General features: G+C 32.2%; 2 protein-coding genes across 2 annotated transcripts in view; one reads left to right on the forward strand and one right to left on the reverse strand.

Annotated features, from left to right (window-relative positions):
• Positions 1-187: 187 nt before the first annotated feature.
• LOC108569022 (vacuolar protein sorting-associated protein 16 homolog) lies at positions 188-3,137 on the reverse strand. Its single transcript, XM_017930402.1, has 13 exons — positions 3,003-3,137; positions 2,745-2,934; positions 2,420-2,693; positions 2,241-2,362; positions 2,009-2,187; positions 1,697-1,949; positions 1,512-1,637; positions 1,330-1,457; positions 1,126-1,270; positions 931-1,068; positions 705-866; positions 499-648; positions 188-439 (listed from the first exon to the last, which is right to left on the reverse strand). The coding sequence occupies exons 1-13, from the start codon at positions 3,059-3,061 to the stop codon at positions 188-190; spliced, it is 2,178 nt and encodes a 725-aa protein (XP_017785891.1). The 5' UTR covers positions 3,062-3,137.
• A 1,012-nt stretch (positions 3,138-4,149) lies between these two features.
• Positions 4,150-11,278, forward strand: part of LOC108569031 (chaoptin) — a 26,360-nt gene continuing 19,231 nt past the window's right edge. The window contains exon 1 of the mRNA XM_017930415.1: positions 4,150-4,763. The gene's annotated coding sequence lies outside the window, so the exon portion shown is untranslated. The remainder of the gene's footprint in view (positions 4,764-11,278) is intronic.

Here is an 11,278-nt window from a genome sequence, read left to right on the forward strand (position 1 = left end):
GTTTTTACATTTCATTGATTTACTGTTTGGGGAATCCAGCAAGTATAGATACATGCCTGTGCTCTTATCCATATCGCGTTCCTTCTATGAAAGGGGAGGCGCCAAATGATTACATACTTTTGAGGGAGGCGTAGTAACTTCAAGTTTGGAAACCACTGACTTAAACGAACAAAAAAACACAATAAATTTACCTTTTATCGGGTATTTTATATTCGCCTTTAAACTTCTCGGCAAGTTTAAATTCTTCCATCAACAATAGCTCTCTGCAAGTGTCGTGCGCCGATTTCCCGACGAACTGTTTCTTCAGTTTCTCTTCAAACGTCTTCTGGTGTTTGAACAACCGCACGGTTTCCTCGCAAATCGACGCGTTCAAATCGTTTCGTTTCACTTTATAAGCTTTAAGCGCACTGGAAACGTTCATTTCGCGATCCCAATTTTTCTAAAAACAACAATTTGTATTCAGTTATTCACTATAAAATAAGTTTAAAAAAAATAAACCTTTTCATCTAAACTAGCTATCAAATGCTGCTGCGCCTGCGAATCAAAATCGTCTTCCTGTATAAGAATCTCGGTTAACGCCTCTGGGTCGTGTTCCTTGCAGTACTTGATGTACAAAGCTATGGCCACAGAATATTCATGAAGCAATAGCTGAAATTCAATCACATTAATAATAGTTCAATTGTAAGCAATAATAGTAATATTACTTTGAAATCGCCCATGGTCATGTGTCCGCGCAACTTCAATATCACATCGTAGATCAAATCCGTGTCACCGCTTTCTATGGCTTTTACCAAAGCTGGTTTGTACTCCTTCAGATCCACTAATAGTTTCACTTGTTCACTAGCCCGAGGCTCGTAATCCAACAACTGATAGAGAGAGAACAAACACACATTTAGATTCAAAGTACAATTCGTCGTATAAAATACATACTTTGATTGCTAACTTTGTACGACCATTATCCGAAGCGGTTTTCGCAATCTCACTGTAAGAAATCCCTGGGGTGTAACCTAATTTATCTCCAATCTCCTTAGCTATCATCTCATCATCCACCGGCTGATGTTTACCAACCTAATTTCAAACCCAATATTTATAAAATCTTATATTTAGATTTCAAAGAAACCTTACTTTATATTTAGCCCAATGCACCAAAATCCTGTTACTGCCTTCTTTTTCAGGCATCTTCAAATACTTGGCGATTTGAATGGCTAAGAAATATTGTCCTCTTGTCACTAATCGATCCAGCAATTTACCACGCGATAAACAATCATATCTGCAAATACAAAGATATGTAAACTAAACCGGTTTTAATAATAAATAAGAAAATCTTACTCGGTTTTGGTCATGGGAATGCCTATTCTCGGATCCCTAACCGCGTTTAAAACTCTAAGCAATCGACACATCTCAACGTACTCATCGGAATCGATGCTCGAAACAAAGCATTTTCCGAATTGAGCGGCCTAAAATACATTTATAAGTAAATCAATACTTTCTCCAAAATGTAAACTAATTACCCTGATCAGCATTTTCTGAACTTCAGTGTCGAACTCGTAACCGGCGGCTTCGATGCACTGCTCTACGGCCCGCCCCAAATTCTTGTTAACCAATGAAATGTACTCATCCGCTCTATGACTCCTCCTCTAAAATCATCAACCAATTAGATTATTTATAATAAAAATTAATTAACAATATAATCAACCTGGAATTGCTTTGAGGCTTCAAGCAGGAAGCTTCCGGGATCGGTGCTGTTGATTCTGAATATCTTCTGGACAACATCGGGAACCTTTTGTACGAGCTCGTGTTGCGTCGCCGATAGAATACGGACTCCATCGATTTCCGGCACCAAATGGACGCACGCCTCGTACGAGTAAGTCATTTTCTCTCCGTGTCTTCCCATCACCATCAAGGTGTAGTCTTTCTCCCAAAAAGCAACCACCGCTTCCGTTCCACACCTATAGAAGATAAATCATCAATCTAGATAATTGTTAGATGATTATACCATAAAACGAACCATACTAATTGCTTCGGTTTCGTGATCATCTCCGTATCAAGTTCGCAGTATTTAGTGCGCAAATCCGATGAGCCCATCCAGAGGTAACCGGCATCAGTGAAGAAAGCCACATGCCTTGCGTTTATCGACACAGCCATCTTGATGATGGAAGTGTACTCATGTGCAACATCAGCAACTAACTACAAAATAAACAATAATATTCAACTAACTAATTGAGCAATTTCATTCTTACCATGCTGCTGGGATGATGCTCATCTCTGGTTAATCTAAACAAAGCCTTCTCTTTAGCTATAAGCACCTCAGTTAATCTATCTTGAGAAATGACCACCCAACTTGTCGGCTGCCGACCAACTCCTAAATAAACAAATATCAATTAAAATCCCTTACAATAAATCAACATTAATTAATTACTTGGTAAATCACTGAGTTGCTTCTCTTTGGGATCATAAATATTCTCAATATAGAAAATCTTATTGGCTTCTGTTAACACAGCAATGCCTGTGAAGTTCTGTGGATTAGTGAAGATAGCAGCATCAACCACTTTAGAATTAAGCTTCTGGCTGATGGTGAAGGTATGCTCGAAGCTGCCAAAGACATCCTGCACTGTAACTTTACCATTCTCCTGCACGCAAATCAGTCTCTCATCATTGGACCATCCTATCTTCACAACAGGTTTACCCTCCCACTAAAAAACAAATCAATTTACAATCCAGAAATTTAATAAATTATACATTACTTTAATTGATTTGATGTGTCTGGCTGAGCCGGAGTAGATGGAAATTATCAACTGACCGCTGCCTTGCACCTTAACCAACTTCTTGTTGTCCCTTCTAACTGCAATTGGGCCCCCGTAAGGGGCAGCCACAGCAATAACATTATTTACATTAACGTCTCGTTGCCATCCCAACGAGTATATTTCGAATTTTCTGCAAGTTTCATTAGGAAAGGTTAAAAATGAAAACAATTTGTTGGAATATTAAGAGTTTTAACTTACCTAAAATATAGATCTCGTCCTAACAAGAACCAATCCGCTGTTAACATCGCTGCAGACATTGCACCGTCAATCACTACTGTTCACTGCTTTATTAACCATTTGATACTGACGTTTGCATCAAAACATTGACTCTCTGTCTACAGCTGATCGATTTGGGGATTCCCCCGAGCAGGCAACCAAATGTACTTGTACTATATTATCAATTTCAGTTTTGAATTTGATATTACCATCATAATATCATATAAAACTTTAGTTACTGAAGTACACTAATTCTCCAGTTATTATAAAGATCCTAATCAATCCAAGGAATTACCATTAAGTTATATTAGACTAATGATTCAACTAATTTACAAAACTTATAACTAAGATAGGCAACACAAATAACATTATTTAAAATTTGATAAAGTATTAACTATATTATAACGACTATTATTAACGAATTAAAACACAAATATTTCTTTAAAAAAAAAATTAGAATCACTTAAAAATAAATTAAAATAAACTAAATTGAAGTTAACAATGATTGTTTTTGTTTACTTAATTCTTTTGTTTGTAATTATGTAAGTAAATATTTATTCTATTTATCTAAAGTTTCTCATTCAATTATTTTCCTAAAAACATGCAAAAAAACAAAGGACTAATTAGTAATTAATTAAAATAAACTGAATCGAGCGCTTCGTATAGGAAATTAAACCAGTTTGTAATACGATTCAAATTTCACGTTCTGCAGGAAGGTTTCACATCGCATACAACATTGTAAGTAGCGTATTATTAGCTGGCATTTAAATAAACTATCTACACTTACGCAACGAACAAATAAAATACTAATTGCGCAAGATACATTTCTTACTTTATATATTGTTTGTTTCTTAATTTTTTTTTATGATAACTAGATTTAAATGTTTAATTACGACGCGTATCTTGTTTCTAATTAGTACTAAGTGTACATGCTAGTAAGTACAATGTAGGAGTTGTGAAGAAAGTGCGAAAAAAAAATAGAGAGTATTAGAAGAAAATTTGATTAATTGGTTGTTGGGTATGTAGTTTGAAGAGAGTAACGCAGTTCTTTTTTTCTTATTGCATTAAGTAGCGATGAATATGTGATGAGAGTGAGAAGAGTAAAAGCAAGTTTGGAATTGGAATATGTGTACGATTGTGGGCAGCGAGTGGAACGGTGGCTGTGCCAGATGGATGACCAATTATAAAGTTTTACATTCAATAATCACTTTCCATGGATCTCTAGTTACAGAAGCAGAGGAACGAGAACAAGAGAAAAACAAGGAAAACTCGAGTGCTGTAGCAGCAGCAGTAAGTGATAATGGAGAAGATGCAATAATAATAATAAAGCGCGTCGAGGTGGCCGTGCTAGACGGGCTAGCATTACGGTATTGTTGCTGAAAGAACACCAAAGAGAAAGGCCACCACTCGCCAAATAGCCCGTTACCATTGAGGAGAGGTCCATCTCTCTCTCTCACCTGACTGGAGTATACGAGTCGCTCAGAGTCCGGAGTAGTAAGCTCTTGCAGACCTCGAGAACAAGAACGGAGCGAGCGCGCGCTCACCGACAACTTTTTCGCATCCGATCCACATATTAAAACCAGTGCAAAACCAATCGACACAACAATCGTTTATAATCAATTTTACACAAACAATAAGTGCTTATAAGTGTTTATAGACAACAATGTGCTTGCCGTGAACATCCAGTGGACATCTTCAACTGCATCTGGATCAAACCATTTTCGTCCTAAATTTCAACATAAGGTACGAAATTGTTATCCAAACTAAGCATTACATTTAACTATATCTTACGCAATTATACATCGTGGGTGTTGGTCCTGTCAAAATCCAATTCAATATTTTCAATATTCTCAAGCTATGCGTCATTCTTTGCGCGGATTTTCCACTAAAATACTAAATCTATTATAAGCAATAAATCTGCATGATGCAATTTTAATAATCGACAAACTTAATTATAGTTAAAAAAAATTAAGTTGAGAAATGTAATCAGCGAATATTGCAAATCCATTTATTAGCGTTGTTTGCACCTGCAATAAATTTAAATATTTTACGTATCGCAACGTTCTAATAAAATTCGTTATAAATCAAATATTGAGTAATTTCAAGCTATTAATAGAAATAAACAACAATTCAAATTTACTAAAACTATGTTTCTTTTTTTTGTCTGTTTTTGTATTCTTTTCGAAATTAATATCGTATTAAGGAAATTCCATAATTTTTGGTATTTATTTCTTTTTCTTTCATTGAAATTATTGTCGGTGGAATGGAATGTTATTAGAAAATAATGATTGGTTGCATAAACGTTTTCTCGAATCGATTTCAGATTGGAAACGTTCTTTCAATTCAACGTGAATGAACAATAAACAACCGTTTACTTTAATGGGGTATTGGTAGAAGATGGTGTCATTCGATGATTAAATTGGGTTTAATTTTGTTTAATAGAAATTATATGAAATAATTGGGTAATTTAAGTAAAGAAATTGAAGTTTTCACATAAAGTTTCACCATTTTTTTTGGACCAAAATCAAATGATAAAAAAAATAACGTGTCTGCACATTTCAGTGTTTTTCTCAAAAACTATAATATCTAGAATGAATCCAAAGGATGCATATGAATGCTGGATATTTGGGGAATGCAATACGCATTAATATTATTATTGTGTTTTTTTCTATTTGGGTTCAAAGTTTAAAAAAATAAAAAATTAACGCTCGTAAAAAGCGTAAATTTATACATTGAAAACTACTCTCAACGATTTATGAAATTACTTAAAAAAACAAGTTAGTTTCAGTCGTTTATTAATGCTTAAAGATGAAAAAACTATAGACAATAAAATATGTGCAATTGGTTTATTGCTGGATATTTGGGAAATTCAAGAATTAATGGTAAACTTGTAATTGAAATTCAAATTTGTACATTGAAGATTACTCTTCACGTTTTATGGAATTACTCAAAAAACTAAGCTAGTTTAAGTCGTTTATTAATGCTTAAAGATGAAAAAACTATAGACAATACAATATGTGCAATTGATTTATTGCTGGATATTTGGGAAATTCAAGAATTAATGGTAAACTTTTAATTCAAATTTAAGATAGTACATTGAAGACTACTCTTCACGATTTATGGAATTACTCAAAAAACTAAGCTAGTTTCAGTCGTTTATTAATGCTAAAAGATGAAAAAACTATAGGCAATACAATATGTGCAATTGGTTTATTGCTGGATATTTGGGAAATTAAAGAATTAATGGTAAATTTGTAATTCAAATTCAAATTTGTACTTTGAAAACTACTCTTTACGACTTATAGAATTACTCAAAAATCTAAGCTAGTTTCAGTCGTTTATTAATGCTTATAGATGAAAGAAACTATAGACAATACAATATGTGCAATTGGTTTATTGTTGAATATTTGGGAAATTCAAGAATTAATGGTAAATTTGTAATTCAAATTCAAATTTGTACTTTGAAAACTACTCTTTACGATTTATAGAATTACTCAAAAATCTAAGCTAGTTTCAGTCGTTTATTAATGCTTATAGATGAAAGAAACTATAGACAATACAATATGTGCAATTGGTTTATTGCTGAATATTTGGGAAATTCAAGAATTAATGGTAAACTTGTAATTCAAATTCAAGTTTGTACTTTGAAAACTACTCTTTACGATTTATGGAATTACTCAAAAAAACTAAGCTAGTTTCAGTCGTTTATTAATGCTTAAAGATGAAAAAAAACTATAAGCAATACAATATGTACAATTGGTTTATTGCTGGATATTTGGGAAATTCAAGAATTAATAGTAAACTTGTAATTGAAATTCAAATTTGTACATTGAAGACTACTCTTCACGATTTATGGAATTACTCAAAAACTAAGCTAGTTTCAATCGTTTATTAATGCTAAAAGATGAAAAAAACTATAGACAATACAATATGTGCAATTGGTTTATTGCTGTATATTTGGGAAATTCAATAATTAATGGTAAACTTGTAATTGAAATTCAAATTTGTACATTGAAGACTACTCTTTACGATTTATGGAATTACTCAAAAAAACTAAGCTAGTTTCAGTCGTTTATTAATGCTTATAGATGAAAAAAAAACTATAAGCAATACAATATGTACAATTGGTTTATTGCTGGATATTTGGGAAATTCAAGAATTAATGGTAAACTTGTAATTCAATTTCAAATTTGTACTTTGAAAACTACTCTTCACGATTTATGGAATTACTCAAAACCTAAGCTAGTTTCAGTCGTTTATTAATGCTTAAAGATGAAAAAAACTATAGACAATACAATATGTGTAATTGGTTTATTGGTAGATATTTGGGAAATTCAAGAATTAATGGTAAATTTGTAATTCAAATTCAAGTTTGTACATTGAAAACTACTCTTCACGATTTATGGAATTACTCAAAAATCTAAGCTAGTTTCAATCGTTTATTAATGCTAAATGATGAAAGAAACTATAGACAATACAATATGTGCAATTGGTTTATTGCTGGATATTTGGGAAATTCAACAATTAATGGTAAACTTGTAATTCAAATTCAAGTTTGTACATTGAAGACTACTCTTCACGATTTATGGAATTACTCAAAAAAACTATTCTAGTTTCAGTCGTTTATTAATGCTAAAAGATGAAAAAAGACTATAGACAATACAATATGTGCAATTGGTTTATTGCAGCTTTTATTGTCGTTATCCGTAAATCATTGCGAAATTTGAACTCATGAAATGCTAAGTTCAAAATTCGTGATTCGATGAAAAGATTCGTACATTTTACCGTACAGCAAAGATATTTTTTTCGTGATGAAATCCGAATGGAATATAAATTTTTGTATTAGAACAAGGTTCTCGACCCGTCCGCGTGCGAAATAAATACGCACACACATACTACATAATAAACGCAAAGAGTCGAAACAAAACCGAAACTGGATTCCAAGTAAATGACTATAACTCGTGTCCGTAATAAGCGAGATAGAGAACAGAAATACCAGGAGATGAAGAGAAAAAAAATACAATATGTAAACACTGTGTCACAGCTACATTCTAAAAAAAAAAGGATCCAAGGATACCGAGTCGAAGCCGGTGTGGTCCTGCAGTTTTTTCACGGACCAAACCCATTCCGTTGTGGTAATCTTAGTGTATACACTTAAGATGAAGAAGCGTAACAATGATGTGATGGTAATGATGATGATGATCATAGTTGATGTTATGTACTGTTATGCAACGCGTTCGCGTTGCAGAATTTTAACTCGCTTTCTATACGAAATGAAAATAATGGTATTATCCTTCGATTTTTATAATGTATTCGAAACGCGAACAATTCGCTGTTATTCCACGACGAAAAGAACGAAATACGCGAAGGTCAACTTTTGGAATTCGAAGTTTTTAATGGTAATCATTTGCGTGCATTTTTATTTGTATATGATGAATGCGGTTGATGCATCAAGAGGATGATGCAGTTGGTTAGTCGGTCACCGGAGGAGGATAACTGTCGCGAGGTTCAAGGTCGCGCGTGGGATTCCCGATGCGTTTACAGTTCCTCCACTTTTGGGCCGTTTTGTCTTCGTTCGCCATCAAGCAGTTAGTTTTACCTTTTCTTTTAGCCATAAGTAGAGGAAACGATATATCCGCGCCAACGATATATATTTTTTCATTAAAGTGTTTGCATGAGAAAGTCTGCACAGTTAATTATAACTTTCCCGTATTATGTATCCTCTCCGTACGTTGCGTTTACTTCTCCAATTTTATTTTTTCATCCAAATAAGCGTTAACCAAGAGATGATCTCCGAAGGATAGAAAGCTCATTCTCGTGGTAGAAAATCTGCAGAAATATGCAGGAATCCGAAGACCTCGGCTCTTTTCGATCTCCATGTTTGTCGACGTCTCCAATTACATACGTCGCAACTAATTACACCTGACGCACAACATCGTTGCTAATGATTCCTATTTAACACCTAATTTTCGTATTTACAAACTATTAATTATCACTAAATTATTACACTGTCAAATGCACTTAAATGATTTTTTTTTAAAATTTAGATTTGTGAATATTAATATATTTCTTTTAGATATACTAACATGGTACCAACATAATTTTTAATTACAATTATTGCAAAATTGACACGTTTTAAAATAAGGTAAATATTAATTTAGCAACAGTTTTTTTTTCTACTTAAATTGAATATTCATTTAGTAAAATTTGAACTAATTTAAACGTGAATAACGTTTATTTTTAATGATTGGAATTACACATGTCAAATGTTTGACGTTCGGTTGACAGCTGTCACAAAATAATTCTGTCATATGATAATATATGACGTATATCATTCAATAGTTTATTTTTACTTAAATTAAACATTCATAAAGTAAATTGTAAACTAATTAAAACGTGAATGATGTTTATTTGTAATGGTTGAAATTACACATGTCAAATGTTTGACGTTCGGTAATAATAATGACAGCTGTCAAAAAATACTTCTGTCATATGTCAAATATATGACGTATATGATTCATTAGTTTATTTTTATTTAATTTGAAACTATTTTAAATGCCAATGGTGTTTGTATCTAATGGTTGGAATTACATACGTCAAATGTTTGACGTTCGGTAATAACACTGACAGCTGTCAAAAAATACTTCTAATTTGAACATTGAACATTCGTACAGTAAATTTTAAACTAATTTATATGACGTTTGTTTTTAACTTTATTTTATAAATTATCAACTTGAACAAAAATATCTTAATTTCTGTTTATTTTAAGATAGATTTGCTAATTGAATACGGTTTAAAGTGCTTCTTTCTGAAAACCGTTAACCGCATTAATATGAATTGAACATTATCACCATTTTATAGAATTCAATGCATTTGCATATATCTTCTAAATGGTTAAGTATTGTAATCTTATCTCGAACTCAAATTTCCCGCGTCTTTTGTAAACTATTTTTCTTATAAATTTACATAACAACTAATCTCTCTCTCCGAAAATAAAAAAACAATAATTAAAACCGTGTGACTTCCCATAACTATTAATTAAGTTGCGGAAACTACAGAAGAGGAAGTTTAATTGACGCTCGTTGACTGTCTTTAAATAAAGCAAAAAAACAGCAATCACACGACTAATTGCACTTAGCACCTTACAGATTGCTCAACGTCGGTCGTCTGTGCGATCATTCATATTCATGGATGTCTTTAGGCGTCTGAATAGAGAGAAAGAAGAAGAAAAAAAGAAGCAAAACGCAAATATGTCGTGAAACGGAGAAAGCTGATTAAATTAACGCTTTCTTTGTCTTCCTCTTTAGAATCGTTGCAAGAAAAAGTGCAATTTCATTTATCGCAATTCTTGATTCATAACGTTCCCATCAATTTTACTTCATGAAATTAGAATGCAAATGAGAAATTTTCATATACTTATGTCTTTCTATATTTTTTTTATCTTGAAAACTAAATGAATTTCTACAATTAAACATTTTTATAAACGCTATACGAAAATTAGTAAAGCTTTCTTGCGAATTCGTAAAGTGAAGACTTTATGTTTATCTCAAGTCATAAACTCATACATTATCTGTTATTAATTACAGAAAATCTGTGTCAAGTCTTTTATTAAATAAAATTTTATAAATTTTAAACGAATTTGTTAAATGAAAAATTTTCATAAACGCAAAGTTTGTACGTAAATTAATAAAGTTTATAGGAAATTTGTTAAATATATGACAAGTATGATTCGTAAAACGAAAATTTGTAAATTGAGATCTTTTCATGAACGCAAAATCTTCCTTCACATAAGTTCAATTTGTAACATGTATAGTTTGAAATTCCAAAAGTGATCAAAATACAAATGTCAATGTCAAATTGATAAGGTATGCAAATTTATCATTTTTCTTAAGAGACAATATGAAAAAAAAGACTAAATCACATTCTACTTGTTCTTCTCACTGATTCCATTTGACCATCCTCCATAGAATTCAGATTGTTACATGATTTGGACAAATTTCAGAAAGAATTTTGTGGAATTACAATATAAATGGGATAATTTGTTGTATGATTGTGGATCAGAGAATAGTAAAGATGAGTAGTGGCTTCTTTTTTAAGGACTTCAAAGAAGTACCTTAAGTTGGTAATATTTTGTATAGAAGTTGCCAAATGTAAAATCTGAATAAATTGACAGTTCAAATCTGATACTTTGGTATCCCTGATTACGGATTTGCAGGAATGTCTCTTTAGAATCGTTGCAAGAAAAAGTGCAATTTCAT

Source organism: Nicrophorus vespilloides, unplaced genomic scaffold, assembly GCF_001412225.1.
Source record: "Nicrophorus vespilloides isolate i.1.1-1 unplaced genomic scaffold, Nicve_v1.0, whole genome shotgun sequence".
Taxonomy (NCBI): Eukaryota; Metazoa; Arthropoda; class Insecta; order Coleoptera; family Silphidae; genus Nicrophorus; species Nicrophorus vespilloides.